This window comes from Acinonyx jubatus, chromosome B2 (genome assembly GCF_027475565.1).
Source record: "Acinonyx jubatus isolate Ajub_Pintada_27869175 chromosome B2, VMU_Ajub_asm_v1.0, whole genome shotgun sequence".
NCBI classification, from domain to species: domain Eukaryota; kingdom Metazoa; phylum Chordata; class Mammalia; order Carnivora; family Felidae; genus Acinonyx; species Acinonyx jubatus.
In genome coordinates, this window is record NC_069385.1 from 145641364 (window position 1) to 145660389 (window position 19026).

Sequence of the window (19026 nt, forward strand, 5' to 3'; positions counted from 1 at the left end):
ACTTGGTCATGAGGTATTGTTTTTTAATATACTCTTAGCTTTGGTTGACTAATAATTTCTTTAGGACTTTTGCATCTCTGTTCATGAGTTAAATAGGCCTAAATATTTCTTCCGTTGCTATCATCTGGTTCTGGAATCAAAATTATACAAGCCTTATAAGTGCTTTCAGAATTCTTTTTCTTAATTTCCGGTATCAGTAGTTGAGAACGGGAATAAACTATCCAATATTAGGTAGCACACAGCTGGTAAGCCACCTCGGCCTGAGTTCAGGTTCAAGATGTTTGAATGCTACTTCAGGTTTTCCATTTTGATTGGTCCATCCGTGGTCTTTATCTTTCGTGAGCCAATTTGGGTAAATTATATATTTTTAGAAGTGATTTTGTTCATCCAGGTTTCCCCACTTTTCAGCCTGGGGTTGTTCTGAATATTCTTAATCTACATTGTCCCTGAAAACATTTCCCTTTTCTCATTTGGCATTTTATTTGAATCTTGTCTCTTGTATCCTGCTCCAGAAAGTTTATCTGATTAATCTTTTCACGTTACCAATTTTAAGTTTTATATATCTTCTCTATGGTTTTATTAACTGTAGAATTTACTTATTTGCCCCCTTATTTAGTCCTTGTCTTTCGGGTTCGCTCTGTTGTTTTTCTCCCCCCCCCCCCCCAAGTTCTGGAATCGAATGCTCAGTTTATTTATTTTTGGTTGTTTTTCTGGTGTTTTCTTTTATAAATTAGGTGAAGTTGTAAATTAATGTCCCATATACTTCCAAATGTACCAATTTCACCATCATTGAGTTCAAGTATTACTTGATTCTTTTTTTGGTGTTCTCTTAAACCTAATAATTATTTACTGTCATGTTGTTCAGTTTTATAAACGTACGTGATCTTCTTAGAAATCCTGTCGGTATTGATTTTGGGTGTTATCGCACTTTGGTTTTCTATAGAATACTGGTCCTCTGGAATCTGATTTACCATCTTTTCTCAGTGGAGGAACCGAGTCAAATCACTGAGCTTGCCAATATAGGCAATTGACGATCTAAGACATTTCTTATTTTCGAAATATACGTGGCTTTTTCTACGGGTCTTTTCTCTTTCATTTCTGTCATAAATGAACTGTGATTGGAGGACACATTTTTTGTAATCACAGCCCTGTTTACAATTGCTAGGATTTACATAATGGCACAGTATGTGGTCAGATTTTGTTAATGTTCCGGGACACCTTGAAAGGAATGAGGATTCTGTGGTTGTTGAGTGGGGCATTACTCTGTATATATCAGTTAGGCCAAGTGTGTTAATTGTGTTCCTCACGTCTTTTATATTCATATAGATTTGTCCTCCTTGCTGCAACAACTATGATAAGTGATGTATTGATATCTTTCACCATAGATGTCTCTGTACCTTTTAATGGCAGAGATTTGTGGGAGTTTTGGTTACACCGGGGTACACAGCAGGTTGGCTGGGAGCTATACTCCAGTCCCCTCGTTCCCAGACCCTGGACGGTAGGGATGCGGTCACCGTTGTGATTTGTACCAGTCGCTGTGTCAGAGTACGAGAATGGCCTCCTGATTCTTAACGCTCCTCTTCGGAATTAACCTGTATAACTTCATCTCCTATGTCGTTGGCCAAAATAACTCGCATGAGTACGTTTAACTCCACGGAAGTGGGAAAACGCCAAGAAGAGAACCAGAAAAATTATTGTGGCTGCAATAATTAACCTCCCGCTCTGCCCTTCTGGTCACCACAGATCTGATTGACTCACCTTACCCCACACAGAACACATTAATCAAGGCCGAGCACTCATTCGATCACCTCAGGACCCGATCAGAGGGCGTTCAAGTGCACAGCGAGAGGTAGCCCTCGGGATGCCTGCCTCACCTCCGTAAACCAGCTGCTGCTGTCTGTCTCCCAATCTGTCTTCCAGAAAGGAAGGATTTATGATGGCTGTTGGATGGCCGTGCTACCACAGGATACGGCACGATGGAGCTTCCGGCCTTTTAAGTTGCCTTTACTAACAGAATTGGCCCAAATTACTTTCTCATTACTGGAATCAGAAGCCTCACCAATTCTCTTGTTAGCTGCATTTAATCCGAAATTTTTTGTTTCATTTTTTATATTTTTGGTTACCAAAGGTTAGATTTGGTTCTTTGTCGGATGCTATGCTTCTTATTTATATTTTCGATCCTCTCTTTTTTTTCTTTAAATACATACATGAGGGCGCCTGGGTCAAGCGTCCGACTTCAGCTCAGGTCATGATCTCGCGGTTCGTGAGTTCGAGCCTCGAGTCGGGCTCTGTGCTGACAGCTCGGAGCCTGGAGCCTGCTTCGGGTTCTGTGCCTGCCTCTCTCTCTGCCCCTCCCCTGCTCGTGCTCTGTCTCTCTTTCTCTCTCTCTTTCGAAAATAAACGTTTAAAAACACTTTTTAAATATATACGTAGATTTCAAATACCTTTAAAGATATATTCCAAATTTTTTTTATTCTCTCACATGACCCCTTGTTTCTTCACGTGTTTGGTGACTCTTGGTTGATTGTGAAATCACATTCCCTAAACTTCCCTGCACGAGAAAATCCTGGAGTATGAATTTAGGGTGAGTTTCTCTGGAGAAATTTCACTAGTTTCTACCAGGCATCTGTGGCCTCCTCGAAATTTCAATTCTTGGCTTACGGCACTTGAAACCAGTCGAGTTTGAATCTGGGCCCCCAAACCTTGTGAAAATTGGTGTATTGATTCAGGTATTCAGAAGGTCTTTATTCTGTTTTTCCTTTCCCTCCGAAGCAGGGGCTGAGACAGAGCAGTTCCCCCACTGGACGGAGACAGCTTTGGCTGTCTCTGGAGCCACGTTTCCTCCGAGCCTTCGGAAACCAGCGGAGAAGTCAGCTCACCTGACAAGCTTTTGGAGGTGCACTCAGCACGTCTGAGCGAGGTAAACCCAAAAACAGACCAAGTGGGCTCTGTGCTGGGGGCAGGGGGCAGCCTGGGCTCCTGGAGCTCTGCCTTTCCACGGAGGCCACCTCTCTCATCCGGGAGTTTCCACGCGTATAGTGATTTCTCCTGCCTTCCCGATACCTTACGTATGTGGAGCATGATGGTGGAGGGCTCCCCTCTTTGGGAAATCTGGCCATGGCAGACACAGACCACCTCTCCTTGGCCTGGGTCATCAGGACCACGTAGAGGAATTGCCTGGATCCTGCTACACCATAGCTCATGGGCTTTCCCCCAAAGACACCAAGTTTGTATATGACCTTCACGGGGCTGGCGGTGTGAAGGGGCAGTCCTTTGTGATTACAGATTTATGCCGGCATGTCTGTCCCGACTTTTTTTTTTTGAGTGATTTGGGGATGTTATCTCTTATTCCTGGTTTGTCCATCACAGCTGAAGAGGAAGGTCACCCAGGGCGGCCCGTGGCTTCAGCGGGCGTTTATGTCCCGGGGATCAAGCTCTTCCTTCGTGTTCGATCTCTGAAATTTTCTCTTGCGTCTTTTTCAAGATCAGCTCGGCGCGTAGAATGATTGTTTAAGCTTGATAGGGCATTTTAGTGTTCTTAAAAGAAGGGTTTCAGGTAACCCTGCCCACAACACTTGTAGAAACACAAGTCAGCCTTTCTAGAAGTGTTTCTTCTGGTGTTTCATTCTAATTTGCTCCTGATTTTCAATTCCTTTTCTAGCAAAACTGTATCTTGTTACTTATATCACCATTCACCCAGCCAAATTCCTGTTTTGATCAGGCCACACGCCCATTATTAAAAATCACAGAGGTCCTGGGCACATGGCTGGCTCAGTCGTTTAAGAGTCAGACTTTGGCTCAGCTCATGATCTCAAGGTCTTGTGGGTTTGAGCCCCACATCCAGCTCTGCACTGAGAGCTCAGAGCCTGGAGCCGGCTTTGGATTCTGGGTCTCCCTCTCTCTCTGCCCCTCCCCACTTGTGTGTGCTCTCTCTCTCTCAATTTTTTTTTTTTTTTAAATCACAGAGGTCCAATTCTGTCCCCCTGACCAACGACGAAAATGTTCCCAGCACAACTAATTGACATCCAGTGAGAAAGAAATTGTATTATCTGTAGGTTTGGAGGGATGCCTGATCTGACCAGGTTTGATGTGACAGAGTATCTCATTACTCACCTCTGGCAGATGTCACCTCTACCATTGTTTGTATATCCATTACCTTCTTTCTGCACAATTAATATGAGAAAGGTAACCGCCCATGTCTGGATGCTCCTTACCTCATTCAGGATCATTCCACACAGAATGGAAGAAATTAGTCCTCTTATCATTCCAATTACATTTGTAACTCCCTTAAGAAATCCATAATAACTGTGCGAAAAAGAACGACAAGACACAGATGTAAAGTCGTACAAACACTACAGGAAAAGCCAGCCTAATGAAATGAGGTTTAAGAGAGCTCACTGTTTATTTCCTGAATTTTTCATTCCTCCTCCTCAAATTCCATTAAAATGTCAAAAAAGTATGCCGGTATAATTAACTTTCCGGTTACAGCACAAAGTCAGAAAAGTTGGCTTTTTAAGAGATTGAGAAAATGAGACCATATAGAGTGGCAGCCAGCAGGATTAGGAAATCTGTAAATACAGTTGAGAAATTTGGAAAGTGATGTTTATTGGCAATAGAAACCGGTTTAGGGTTAATACAGAATCGAAGGACTCTATTCACCTGGCCTGTTGCCACAGTCCCAGATCCTGGCCCCAGCGACTGCTCCAGTCGTCAGACAAGGAGGGCAGAAGCTAGTTTCCAAACAACAGTGCTTGGCCAGTCCTGGGTACCCAGACCCAGCTCTGCCACAAGTCAACTACAAAAGCAGGGAAGCCCCAGAGAACGATCAGTAGACTAGGGGTCAAATCTATCTGTCAATCCACAGAGCACAAGGAAGTGCCTTTCAGAGAGCGGAATCAGTGTCTTACCGAGAAATGAGTTCTCTCCAGGATGGGGAGAAGGTCACCAGACCTTTCCTGCCTAACAGATTTCACCATTAGAGGTTCTGTGTGTTCTTCCTTTTTCTGAGAGTGAGGGTTTTCTGTTTGCTTTGTTCTGTCCATTTGATTTTGTGTCCCTGGGTCTATTTTATTCCTCCTCTGCCTTCACATGTGGGAGGCTGTGTGTAGTTGGTCTGTTAGTTTCTGTGTCTTAAGAGAGGCATCACCTAGGGACCCAGAGTCTCTGCAAGCAGCCGTAGGCAGTCACTGGGTGCAAATTTGATTTGCTTTTTCGGGGGAGCTAGAGGGTGTGTCCTAGTGTGTAAAGAAGAACATTTATGATCGTGAGCAGCCACAGGTGCAGATCGGGGCAGAGACCTCCAACTGTCCCCGGAAGGTAGAGTTCCCTTTTTCATTTTAGCGGTAGGACCCCTAAGGTCTTTGTGGGAATTGGGCCACTGAGGACTTTTGTGGGCCTTTGTCACATTTGCCTTCATGAGCCCCTCTCCCCATAACGATATTAAAAATTATATTTTATGACTGTGTGTGTGTGTTGAAGAACTTTTCAGTGTCATCTAATTGTCAGATTTACTGACATGAAGTTGTCCATAATATGATTTCCTTTTTATATGCTGTGACTTACCATAATGCACACTTTGATGTTACTCATTTGACCATTTTTCTCTTTATTTTTCTTAATCAGCCTTCATTATTTTATCAATTTTATTAATTCCCAAAGAACCAACCTGTGACATTATCGATTTTATGTTATGACTTTTTTCCCCCTAATCTTCATAATTTGGGGGGAGGGTTAAATTTGCTCCTTTTTTCCTGGCTACTTGAGATCAAAACATGATTACTGATTTGAAGACTTAACTGTCTTTCGATGTATATGTTTAAAGCTATACATGTCTCTCTGGGCATGATTTTAAAACCATCCCACATACTTTGAAATGTCCTATTTCATTATAATTTAGTGAAAGTATTTTCTAATTCCAACTGTGATTTCTTCTTTAACTCAGACATTAATTTGAAAGCAATAGGTTATGTGTCATTTACTTTTGATGGCAACCTTAATTCACTGTGATCTAAGAATATACAGTAAAACCTTGGTATGTGAGCATAATTCGTTCCAGAAACATCCTTGTAATTGAAACCACGTGTATATCAGAGTTAATTTCAAGAACCGTTGGCTCAGTTGTGATCAGGTGACATTTGGCCTCATGTACAACTCATATTGCAAGATGTCGCTCGTTTATCAAGTTAAAATTTATTAGAAATGTTTGCTTGTCCTGCAGAACACTCACAGGACAAGTTACTCGCAGTCCAAGGTGTTACTCTTCTGAATGATTTCAATCGTTTTAAATTAATTGCAGCTCGCTTTATGACCCAGCATATTGTCAGTTTCAGTAACTGTCCTGTGGGCAACTGAAAATAATTGGGATCCTCTCCTCGTTGAGCACAGTGTCATGTTCCATATTCGTCAATTAGGTCAAGCCCGTCACATTTTGTTCTTGTCATTCTAGTCGTCCACGTCTTTACTAACTTCGTGTCTCCCTCATATTTTGTACAAGCTGTTCAAAGAGGTTATGAAAATTTCTCCCTCCGTGGTACGTTTGTCTAGCTCTTTGAGTCCTCTCTGTTCGTACTGAACATAAATTAAGGCTGTATTCTTGGATTCAGAGGTATAATTCTGATATTTTTCTCTTCACCATTGTGAACTAACACTTTATTTCTAGTAGTGTTCCACTTTTTCCGATACTAGCATAGTTGTTTCAAGTTTCTTTTGGTTAATATTTGCGTGGGATACCTGTCTCTATCCTTTAATTGCATCCGTGCTATGTCCTCATGTTTATTGCATGTTTTATTTGTAGCAGGCTACAGTGTCCTTTATCATTGAGCTGGACAGTCTTGATACTCACTTGGAATATTTCATCCATATTGGTCTAATACAATAACTGATATACTTAAGACTGTCTTTATCTCTTCACTATTTTCTTTTTGACGTCCGCTTTCACATTCCACTTTTTCTTTCTTCTAGATTCATCGGTTTTATTTTTTCCGTCTATGACAGTATTTCACTGTTGTTTTCAAGCACTGAAGATATTATAGCATGTCCTTTTCACTTTAGTATGAATTATACTTTTACTCTTTTCTCTACAACACCAGAAGCTTAGAACATTTTTAAGATTTTAATATTTTAACATTTCTGTGCATCTCCCTCTTTGCATTGTTGCATCCTGTATTTTAATTCCTTAATGCAGTTTGGTTTGATGTGCATTTCAACTCACAAGGTATTCTCTACTGTTTTGCAAATCAGTGGTCTCTATAATTACACACATATTTACCCCCTTGTCGCTCCTGAATTGTCCTAGCACAATCAGGTTTCAATAGGGATAATTTCTTTTTACCTGAAAATTTTCTTTTGGTATCTCTTTTAGTGAACATCCACTAGTGACAATTTCTCTGTCTGAAAACATTTTTATTTTGCTTTGACTTTCGAAGAGTGTTTTCACTAGGTATAAAATTCTAGGCTGACATTTATTTCTTTTAGCACTTTATAGAGCTCATCTCATTACCTCTGGATTTCATGGTTTCTGTTGAAACCAGAGGTCAGGCTTAATATTGTGCAACTTGAAAGTAACATGCCTTTTCTCTCTAGTTCCTTTTAAGATTTTTTTCTTTGTCTTTGGTTTTTGGCATTCTTAATGTGTATATTATAATTTACATGTCACATGGTTGAAATTCACAGAGCTTTGTGCACGTGTGGTTTACCATCTTTCATTACTTTAATATTATTTGGGGCTGTTTTCTCATAAAATATGGCTTATGTCCCATTTTATTTCTCCTTTCCTTCTGAGACTCAAGTACAGATTTGTTACCCTTTTTACTTCATTCCACATTTCCGTTTATTCTCTTTTTTTTTTTCCCTGTATATTTCAGTTTGGATATTTCCTATGATACACCTTCCTATATACCAATCCTGTCTTCTCTTTGTGGCTAATTTGTCATTAAACCTATCTATTGGGGCGCCTGGGTGGCTCAGTCGGTTGGGCGGCCAACTACAGTTCAGGTCATGATCGTGCAGTCTGTGAGTTCAAGCCCCGCATCAGTCTCTGTCCTGAGAGCTCAGAGCCTGGAGCCTGCTTCCGATTCTGGTTCTCCCTCTCTCTGCCCCTTCCCTGCTTGCTCTCTGTCTCTCTCTCCCTCTCAAAAAAAATAAAAAAAAAAACAATAAAAAAATTTTTAAAAACCCTATCTATTAAGATTTTAATTGCAGACATTTTATTCTTCAGCTCTCAAACTTGCATTTGATTGTTTTTATAGATTCCATTGCTGGTCAAATTCTTTATCTTTTCATCTCTTTTCTTCAGCTTTCCCCCCTGGTTTCTTGGTATATTCATCACAGCTATTGCAAAGTTCTTCTCACCTGATAACTTTAATATCTGTATCAGTGGTAGGACTATTTCTGATGCATTTATGGTTACTGATCACATGGCCCTATCCCTTGTCATGCGTAGTAATTTTTTATTAAATGCTGGGCATTGTGAATAAGAGCTGTAGGGACTCCAAGAATATGTCATACTTTTCAAGAAAAGATTCACTGTTCTCTGTACTAGATTTGGAGAGGAGAGAATACATCACTAATCTAATTAGGGAATGAAGTAAGATGAGGCTAGGTTCCACTGTTGGCAAGAGTCAGTTTACCTCTAGAACCCCCCTAGGTATTGCACTCCATGTTGTTACATGGAGAGTTCAGTATATTTGGCCGGGGCCCTCCAGGCTTTGGTAGATCTTGTCTCCTTTGTACAGATAGTATAGGAAATTCTGCCACTTGCCCTGTCGAACTTCAGAATTCAACAAATATCTCAAGGAGAGAAAGTGACTTTATGTTCAAATTCTCTTAATTTCCGATGTTGTCGCTCCAGCCCGTGCACCTGGAAGCTTGGCTAATCTCTCTATCCAGAGAAGCAGCCTCCTCCCAGGGCCAAACCTGGATTATTAGCCATTTGCCAATTGGCACATGACCCCAAGAAAAAAGTGGCAGGAACTGTCCGCTCACCTCAGAGGTGCCGTCCCCTTGTGTTTTTGGTCTTATTGGCCTCTGCTGCAGCCTGATGTCTTTTAATGACTGTTTTTGGTATGTCTTTTAAAGATTTTTTTTTTCAAGTAATCTCTACACCCTACATGGGGCTCGAACCTACCACCCCAAGATCAAGAGTCGCACACCCTACTGACTGAGCCAGACAGGCGTCCCTACTTTTGGTACTTTATTTGGCCTTTTCAAAGGTTTCCCACCTGGAATGTCAGTCATCCACAGCTGCTCAATCCTGTGTGGAAGTTGAACAGTTTTCTCAAATTTTGCTTTGCAGTTGTACAATGTTGGGTGCATAGAAACTTACTTAGAAACTTATATCTTCTAGTGAATTGAAATAATCATTAAAAATTCTTATTTCTGGTAATGCATCTTGACTTAAAGTCTACTTTGGCTGATCTGTTTTCCTTGATTTTGCTTTTAATCTATTATATTTTGGTTTTGTTTTTATTTTAATCCAGATTAAGTTAATTTGGAACATATAGTCCTTTTATATTTTATGTTTTTTTTTTCTGATACATTTGACTTAAAATGATCATCATTCTTTTTCCCACCAATTTTATGTTCCTTTTTAAACTTTACTCTTTACTTCTTTTTCATTGTTTTTTAAAACTATTTCCTTTACATCATTATTTTCCTTCAGTAGTTACCCTAGAGATTAAAATATATATTCTTGACTTATTTTAGTCTAATATAAATGAATAGTCTTGCAAATTCCCATTAATGAAAACATCTTAGAACACGTATTCACATATTCATTTGTACCTTTTTATCTTTTGTGCTGTTCATTGTTGTGCATTTTAATTTACATATTTTTATACCCTAATGGTATTGTCTTTTGTGAATTCAATAATTATTGGATTTATTTTATTTTTTCCTCTCTATCTCTCTTTCTTCATTCCATATTTCTATGCTTCATCTGTGATTATTTTTCTTCTGTCCAAAGAATTCCCATTTAATAAGTTTTCATTGGGTGTCTGTTGCTGGTGAATTCTCATAATTTGCCTGAAAATATTTTTATCTTACCTTAATTCTTGAAGGAATTGTTGCTGAAGATAGATTTCTAGTTAACAGTGATTTTAGTTTATTTAATTATTTTTTTTTTTACCTATTTGAGATTCGTTTCTAGCTTTCATCGTTCCTGTTCAGAAGCTGCCAGTCTTATTATTTCTTCTTTGAAAGCAACGTGCCTTTTGCACTTGGCTGTTTTTAAGAGATCTCTGTTTCTCCCTCCCCACCTTTCTGGTTTTGGTAATTTTACTATGACAAGCGTAGGAGCGATTTTCTTTATATTTGTCCTGTTACCTCTTCGGTAACTAGGACATCTTTGACGACTGTGTTCTCCTCCCAGATTCAGAAGTCTTTAGCATGTTGTTACCGGGGAAAGGATGTGACCTATTTGTACTAAGAGAGGTGATTTAATTCCATAGTTGAAGAAATAAACAGAATCTTCAGTGTCAAGATCCTGAATGCCTTGACAATTCCTCTGAAAACCATGAACCCATCCATACGATGGAACGGATGGTTCTTTTGATCTGAGAGTGGCAAGGGGAGAGCGTGTGATGCTCTAATCCTCATGCCATTCAATCCTCAAACAGTAGCTATTTGATATGAGGAATGAAAACAACCTGGAGGTTGCTGTAACGCAGGATAATCTTCTGGACAACAGTCTGCTCTACATTTGCTCATTCCTCAGCTGCAACAGTCTGGGGTAAAAAGCATTTTGGAAATTTAAATAGCCACTGAAGGAGACTTTCAATTTTATCCGTTTTATATTTTGGTGTACTATGATTTAGTAGAGCCCAAATAATATTCCAGTACCTGAACTACAGTTGAGACCCACACGGAGGGGGTGCACAATCCATCCAGTCAAAAATAATTAAAAGTGGGGGCTCCTGGGTGGCTTGGTCAGTTAAGCATTGGACTTCGGCCCAGGTCATGATCTCACAGTTTGTGAGTTCGAGCCCCGGGTCAGGCTCTGTGCTGACAGATCGAAGCTTGGAGCCTGCTTTGCATTCTGTGGCTCCCTCTCTCTCTGTCCTTCCCCTGCTTACACTCTGTCTCTCTGTCTCTCTCTCTCTCTGTCTTTCAAAACTAAACAAACATTTTAAAAAATTATTTGAAAAATAATAATTTAAAGTAATTCAAATCTTTTTTGGAGCCTTCTTTTAAGAATGTCAAGGCAATGACAGTTTCTTCTTAACGCATCACAGAACATCTTTCTAATTCTCTAGGCTTTTCTACTCTTGGTACCCACCATAAGCAATAGTGGCCACTACATTCTTAGGTCTTCTCTGTCTCACTCAATCCTAGTTTCCAAACAGTACTCACAAAACCACATGTGTGTGTTTCTGCTTCCTTCCAGAACTTTCTTCCCCACCACCTTTGTTCTGCTCCAACCTATATAATCCCTGTACTACTCTTCAGTTCTAACAAAGACCAAATTTCCCCGAGAGGACAATTCAGAGCTGTATCTGCTAAGAGAACTCTCTCTAATAGGCAAGAGAAGTATATGATTAGGAACATTCTGCTTTAAGTAAGTTTGGTCTCCATCCCATTAGTAAAAGGCGATTAAGCCCTACACATTGATATGGTTGAGCTATAATGCACATATGCCCTAAAGACCGAGGATGACCTAGCTTAAGAGACTGAGAATTGTTTCTAGTTTGTGTATTAGGATATTTATTCTCCCCGACTCTACAAAATTAGCTGGCCGACCTGGAGTTTGGGTCCATTGGAACAGTGAAACTCAGGCCAAGTGCTGTGTTACCCCAGCCCCTGCTGGTTGAGATATTTCAGGTCCTACTGAGCCGATGCTAGCAACTGGCACTGTTGAGGGAGTGACTACAGCTGGTCCACTTTGGAAGCAGATGTATGTAGGTATGCACCCTCCGTCCTTATTGCTGTATGACTTAACATAAATTCCTTACCCTGCTCTTTTGTTTCCTCGCCCACACTCATGTGGATAACATGATCTCATTCACATTGCGGCATGATGGGCACATGGAAAATACTCAAGAAATGCTACTATTTATAATTTCCTTTCTCATTCTTTTTGGTTTTTCTTTTAATGTTTATTTGTTTTTGAGAGAGAGCACAAGTGGGAGAGGGGCAGAGAGAGGGAGGCACAGAATCCAAAGCAGGCTCCAGGCTCTGAGCTGTCAGCACAGACCCCGATGTGGGGCTCGATCCCATGAACCGTGAGATCATGACCCGAGCCGAAATCGGACGTTTAACCGACTGAGCCACCCAGGCGCCCCTCCTTTCTCATTCTTGACCTCAAAGTGCATATGGCTCAGTTGACATGGTGCTTTCTATATCAAATAATCCTTACACATTTTTATACAACTCCAGGTGATCAGAACACCTGTGGGCATTTTTAAGGAGGGTCTTGGAACTGAATAAAACAAATGGATACATGTCCTCATTACTCTGACGCTCACCTTGTGTAGATATGATGGACGAGGTTCTTTGTAGGAGTTGATAAGTGGATTATTTTTGTTGATTTTGCATCTCTACCCCCACGGCCCCTGCTTTACTAAACTTCAGAGAATCGTGTTCATAGTGGATCTAAGTTCCCCAGGGACTACTAGCCCCGCAAAGTACGATGTAGACAGCGCCCCCTGGAGCTGTCCAATGGCAGAACTGCTGCCATCAATCACACTTAGTGTATCTTCAACAAGGGCAGAACTGGGGACCCTGGGTGGCTCAGTCAGTGAAGCGTCTGGCTTCGGCTCGGGTCATGATCTCACAGTTTGTGAGGTCAGGCCCCATGTCAGACTCTGTGCTGACAGCTTGGAGCCTGGAGCCTGCTTCACACCCTGTCTCTCTCTCTCTCTCTCTCTCTCTCTCAAAAAAAAAAAACATAAACATTAAAAAAATTTTAAATAAAAAATTTACGTTAAACTAAATGCGATTAAAAGGCAGAACAGTAAAGAGAGCAAAAAGATCTTGCTAGACGGATCTGGATTCAAATCCTAAGTAAGATCCCAAACCATTGATGAGGTCTTAGACGGACAAGTATCTGACCCTCAGTTTCCTTGGTTGTTAAATAAGTATGTTTACTAACTGGGGGGTTGTCACGAAGATTCATAATATATAAACACGCATACACTAACAACGACAGCGGAGCAACTAACCTTTATGCGGTGCTTGCTGTGTGCCCGGCGCTCTTCTGTGTATTTGACCCGTTAACTTATTTAATCCTCTAATAACCCTATGAGGTCCACATTCTCTTATTACCCCCGTTTTGTAGATGTGAAGCAGGCACAGAGGAGGTAAGCAGGTTGCTTGAGCGGCGTGTTCACACTATTATCGAAACCGAACCTTCCGACTTTAGAACCTGTGCTGTGAATCACTGGGCTACACTTCATACACATAAGAGTTGCACACATTAATATATCATTAGGCACATAATTATCACTTAGAGGAGATTTCTGAACTATACTGATGCTTCTTTGGGAAGCATTTTGGCCTGCCGGCCATGAACTCACAACACGGTGGAAATCTTAAAGCGCCCTGGAGAGCTTGGATACAAGAAAGAGATGTTTACCACCGTACCTGGGAGCAATATCCAAGCCATTTATAAGTAGTCCGGCCATACAAAAGCTTCCTGTGGAACCAGTAAGTATCAGGAAAACGATGGTGCTGTAGAAGCTGAAACTCAGGTGAACCAGGCACAGACCGAAGAAGGGAGGCAGGAAGAGTCCTGGGGAGCCATCCAGACAACACAATTAGGGGCGTCCCGAAGATGGGGTGAAGTAACTCAAAGTGCTTGAGTGTCCTGGCTGTTCCTTACCTAGTGTGCTGAAGAGCTTCCGGATGGTATTGAGGCGGAGAATATTCCTGGACAGGAAGAAGTCTGCAGCGTGACCTGCCAGGATACCAAAGCTCCACGCAAACAAATAGGGGAGGGCTGACAGCAGCCCATTCTGAGAAAGAAATGTCATCGGAAGGATGAGTCCGGTAGCCAGAGCCATCCCTACACTGAAGTTCAGAACTGAACATCTGTATTGCCATAGGAGACACCATCAACATACAACCACAGAATTCTGACTTGGGGCCACACCACCCAAAAGAAAGAGGAAAATAGCCTTGAGGTCAGACATAGTTGTCACGGGGTGTCTTGGTCAGATGAGTGTCCGACCCTTAATTTTGGCTCAGGTCACGATCCCAGGGTTGTGCAGTCGAGCCCCACATCAGGTTCTGCACTGAGTGAGGGATTGCTTGGGATTCTCACTCTCCCTCTGCCCCTCTCCCCTCTCCCCTCTCCCTGCTCGTGCGCTCACACTCTCTCTCACTCCAGTAAATAAATAAATAAAAAACGGTTGTCACAGTATGTCTAGTTTTCTATTGGTAGTGTCACGGGAACTGAAAGTTCTGGATAATAGAGATGAAGACTACACTTGGGAATGGGGACAGCTGGCTCGGGGGAGAAAGAGTGATGATAACAATTACAAACATTTATCTGGTGCTTACTCTAGATCGTTGCTATTAATTCTTTCAACGCCTCCATGGTCTCGTGGAGGGCAAAATTGAATCAGAAAGAGCTTAAATGACCTCACTGTCATGTTGGCCCCTAGGCTGGGTTCCTGGAGATTCACTGCAGAATGCCACTTTGGGCATTCCATTTCTATGGGAGTCTTTTCTGGTTACCATGGCATCAGACATAAGGTTCCAGGCATCAGTGATTCTCCAAGTCAGACAAGCAATGCGAGAGCCCGTCATTTCAAAGCAAGAGCTGAGTCATGGGTTCTCAGCCCGGGACTCATTGCCTTGTTCCAAGAAATAAGATGGGTGTGACTGGGCACGGTGGAGGGGAGGATGAGTCCCTGTAGGGAACGATGGTGTTGAGCCTTGAGTACTACAGCAGGGCAATAATACATACAGTGAATGGTGGGGAAAGGCACTACGGGAACAGGACTGTGTTTTGCGGGGGCCAGACACGGTGCCTACACCTTTTGTTCCGGGAAATGGTGACATAAAAAGTGGAAACAGTGAGTCTCCAGGTGCAGAGCATCAGCTAGACAGTGTAGAGAGGCCAAGAGCTAGGACTAGAGTCATGAGAAGTTTCATAAAGTTAAAAGGAGAGGAAAGGTGTCCTTACCTCTTTTACATTCACATGAAGGTTGGAGTCGACAAACGTCGGGGTGTAGAAAAGCACGATGTTGTTTGTCCAGTGGAAAGCAAAAGAACCGAAAACAATGGCCCAGAGTGGGAGAGACTTAATCATAGCCTTGATCGGCAGAGACCGTGTTCTTGAGCTGCTCTGGGAAAAAACAGCAACAACAACGAAACATTGACTGTCAGCCCATTAGGAGAAGCTGGAACGCGGTTTCTTTGGGCACAGAATCTGGGAGCTGCCACCGTGGAGCGTCCGTGTCCTACCTGCTGCTGGTTGAGGGATGACAAGATGTAGTTCTTCTCACTGACGCTTATACACGGGTGGGTCTTGGGGTCATCATAGAACAGAAGGAACCAGAGAAGACTCACGCCACAGCCACAGGCGCCTCTCAAAGCAGAACAGGTTAGAATTGAAATTGCTTCTGTCCGTAGTAAGTGCCCTTCCCACCTTGACGTGTCTCGTCATCGGTCTGAGAACCTGAACCTCCTCTTTCTTCTTTGCAACTTTACAGCAAGGCTTGCATTTTGGGCAGTCCTCTCTGTATCCGAGGCTGCCTCTGCCTCCAGAATGAATTTTGCGGAAAGGGCGGCAAGCCCTCTGGCCCTTGAGCCTCAGTATCCCTCCACTCATGAGAGTGGACCTCCCTGCTCCTAGACAGACCCTCATCTCTAGATCCCCGATGTGCCCCACCGTGAGAAGACGGCACAGCCGAGACCTCAAAGGGCTTGACCATCACCTAGCTTTGGGAGCTTCGGTCTTGGCCATGCTCCTAAGATACAGCCCTGGCCTGAGGGATTATACAAGTCCTCCATGAGTTTGCCAAAGGATTTGTCGTTTTTGAGTGTTTTGTACTAATGACCCTTTAGCAATCCTGTTAGGACAGGGGGTGCAGTGCTCGTCAGTGCATCTTCCAGAAATGCATTCATTCATTCGAAAAGTAGTGATGAAATGCTCATTCTGTACCATTCACTATTCTAGGCGCTAGGGGTACAGCAGTGGATAGACCAGACAGATATTTCTGTCTTCGTGGAGTTTATTTTCTAGTGGATGAGAAGGAGAGCATGAAAAGTAAGTAGGTAAAAGGTGTTAAATGTCAGTGGTAAGAGCTGTAGAGAGAAGTTGCGGGGGGAGGAGGTGAGGAGTGTCAGGCTCCGTGGAGGCTGGGATGTGGATGTGGGGCCAGGCAGAGGGAGCAGAGAGTGCCAGAGCCCTAGGTTATGAGGCCAGTGTGACTGGAGAGGAAGCAAGGGCTGGGGCGAGGCGGTGGGGGGTGGGAGGGTCCTGGTGTCTCCGTTGGTTGAGCGTCCAACTTCGGCTCAGGTCACGATCTCGTGGTTCGGGAGTTCGAGCCCCACGTCAGGCTCTGTGCCGATGGCTCGGAGCCTGAAGCCTGCTTCCGATTCTGTGTCTCCCCCTCTCTCTGCCCCTGCCTTACTCGTGCTCTGCCTCTCTCTCTCTCAAAAACAAATAAGCATTAACAAAAAAAAATTTTTTTAAAGCATATTGACAACATACAACTCCCACCTCACTCCGTGGCCTGAGGACCTAATCCCAAGGTGACGCGTAAGTGGAGAGAAGCCCCCTAAGACATGGGCAATACGTACGTTTCTGTGTGACAGTTTAGCCCTCCGAAAAGTCCTGTGGTGCTGTCAGGGAATATTGATGTGCAGAAAGGTCAGCTTGCTCGCTCTGAGATGCGTGGTTAGTAAGCGGTCACCGACACTTAGCATGAATCACGTTTTTAGGGAGGGAATACGGTCCTAGGGGAGGAGCCTGAGGCAGAGCTTTGAAGAAAGCCAGGAGTTCGTGGCAAGGAGAAGAGGAAAAGTCTGCAGAAGACTGAGCAGGAATGGCCAGAAGAATGAAGTCTGGTCAGGGGGTCAGGCAGACCCCCCCCCCCCCGCTGCCCCCGATATGGTTGGATGTGATTGAGAGTTCAGGTTCAGGACCGAAGAACCTCCACTTGATTTGTGGGCATGGAGGCTTGGCCAGCTCTAACATTTGTGAGGCCCGGGGCAAGACACAGGAACATGTAAAAGTCGCAAATAAAGCTACTGATTTGTACTACACTGGAATATAATATGTCTTCTCGTCCTGTGTTGACCCCGCTAACTTCAGAATGGCCTGGAGAGAGACTTCTGCTTTCTGATCCGGCACGTAAGGAACTTGGAAGAGTCATCCTTCCCATCCTCGTGACCAGAAAAGTGTTTAGCAGACTAAAAATCAACAAGTCGCCTTCGATCCCGCAGAGAGTTGAGGTCATAGGGCAAGCTGTTGCTCCCCCAAATTGGAGAGACGGACAGGTGGACGCAGAGAATGGCGGCTCCCCGGAAGAGAGGACTGGAAGCGTAAAACTGCACGGAACCAGTACCAGGGCAGGAGGAAATTAATGAAGGCTGACCTCTTACCCTCCATGAGATTCACGATTTTTAAAGCCATTAACTTTATATAAATTATTACGTTATAGTCAGGTTGTTTTTTTTTTAATTTTTTCAGTTCTGAATAATGACTGGGATTTTACAGAAAGAGACTCACCAAAAATATAGAAGACCACGGGCCAGCCCAGGGATTGGCAGATGACTCCAGTCACAAGCAGAACAATGAAGGGCCCCAGCAGAGCCCCTAATCAGAAAGCACAAAGAGCGCCCCTAAGGAGCAGACATCTGAACCTAGAGATAATGTAGCGTCAGGGTAGCAATGAACGATTTCCAGTGAAATACGTTTGTAGAGCAAAACCCTGGGCAGAAGAAACGAATAAAATATTTGCTTTCCCCCCCCCCTCCCTTTTTCTGTTGTTTGAGATAAAGAAGCCTCTCCTTTCTAGACAGTTTCCGCATCTTTAAAGGGGGGCTGCCGGAACAGATGGTTTCCAAAGCCCCGGACAGTTCAAAACACACATCTTTTACAGCTCTAGGAAGAACACGGCACAGTGAGGTAGCAGTGACACTCACACCTTCGAGGCCCTAGGTCGTTACCTGATAGACTCAGGGAGGTGAGTCGGCCTCGTTCCAAGGGTGGAGCCCACTTGACCCATATTGCGTGCTGAGCTATTAATGCTGACCCCTGAAATCAGAAGGATTAGGACATCTGATCTCTGATGCTTCCTGTGAATTCCAGCCCTGTTCACTTGTTGCGTTATCTTAGTACCTGGGAAACTCCCTGGGCCGCCCGACATGCGATGATCCAAGCTTCTCCACCTTCAGCGGCCATCGGCAGGATCAGGCTAAACAGGGAACTGAGGAATAGTGCAGAGCCGATCATTTTCTTGATGGAGTATTTTTCAGACAAGTATCCAACAGGAATTTGGATGATGAGTATGCCATAGAAGATGGAACTGAAGGTGATGCCCTGGGTTTTAGGACTCCAGTTGTACACGGGGTTCTGGGGGGAAAAAAGAGAGAGAGAGAGAGTCGCATGGAGCCACTCTGCATCCTGGTGAGTTACTGTGATAGTCAGGGATGCGGAGACACTGGTCTGCAGGCTTCCTTGGGGTCAAGTAGCTCCCCTCTGCTTCATTTTCCATCATGGGACCTTTGCTGCTCCTTTATAACATCATTTCCTGTGGGTACTGACATTTCACACTGGTATCTTCAAGGCTAATGGCGAGTCCTTGCACCGTCTCTACCCCCAATACGGTGTAGACGTTTAATACTTATTCCTGGAACATTGCTACTCTGCGTGTCAGGTCTTCTGTGGAACACTACACTTGCCGCCATCATTAATTGTCTGTTGCCTTCTGTCTTCCTCCGACTCCTCCGTTAAGTTACCCTCATTCCCCAGACAGACATTTCCCCACATACGTACTACTCCCAGAGACAGAAACCATGATCGGTCAAATCGTGAAGAGAAGGTGTCGGGCTGAACCGTGAAAATCATTGGATGAGACA

The 19026-nt window shown here is 43.3% G+C and overlaps 2 protein-coding genes across 3 annotated transcripts in view; one reads left to right on the forward strand and one right to left on the reverse strand.

Moving 5' to 3' along the window:
• The window catches only part of LOC106989350 (histone H2B type 1-A), a 340681-nt gene that overhangs the window by 86444 nt on the left and 235211 nt on the right, over positions 1 to 19026 (forward strand). The gene's annotated exons all lie outside the window — the stretch shown is intronic.
• The window catches only part of SLC17A1 (solute carrier family 17 member 1), a 35051-nt gene that overhangs the window by 5846 nt on the left and 10179 nt on the right, over positions 1 to 19026 (reverse strand). For both annotated transcript variants that reach the window (XM_053223232.1, XM_053223231.1), the window contains exons 4-11: positions 18287 to 18520; positions 18115 to 18202; positions 17675 to 17761; positions 15403 to 15524; positions 15122 to 15283; positions 13814 to 13946; positions 13576 to 13723; positions 4215 to 4305 (exon numbers count right to left, since the gene is read on the reverse strand). In XM_053223232.1, the coding sequence (XP_053079207.1) occupies positions 4215 to 4305; positions 13576 to 13723; positions 13814 to 13946; positions 15122 to 15283; positions 15403 to 15524; positions 17675 to 17761; positions 18115 to 18202; positions 18287 to 18520 (1065 nt within the window). The remainder of the gene's footprint in view (positions 1 to 4214; positions 4306 to 13575; positions 13724 to 13813; positions 13947 to 15121; positions 15284 to 15402; positions 15525 to 17674; positions 17762 to 18114; positions 18203 to 18286; positions 18521 to 19026) is intronic.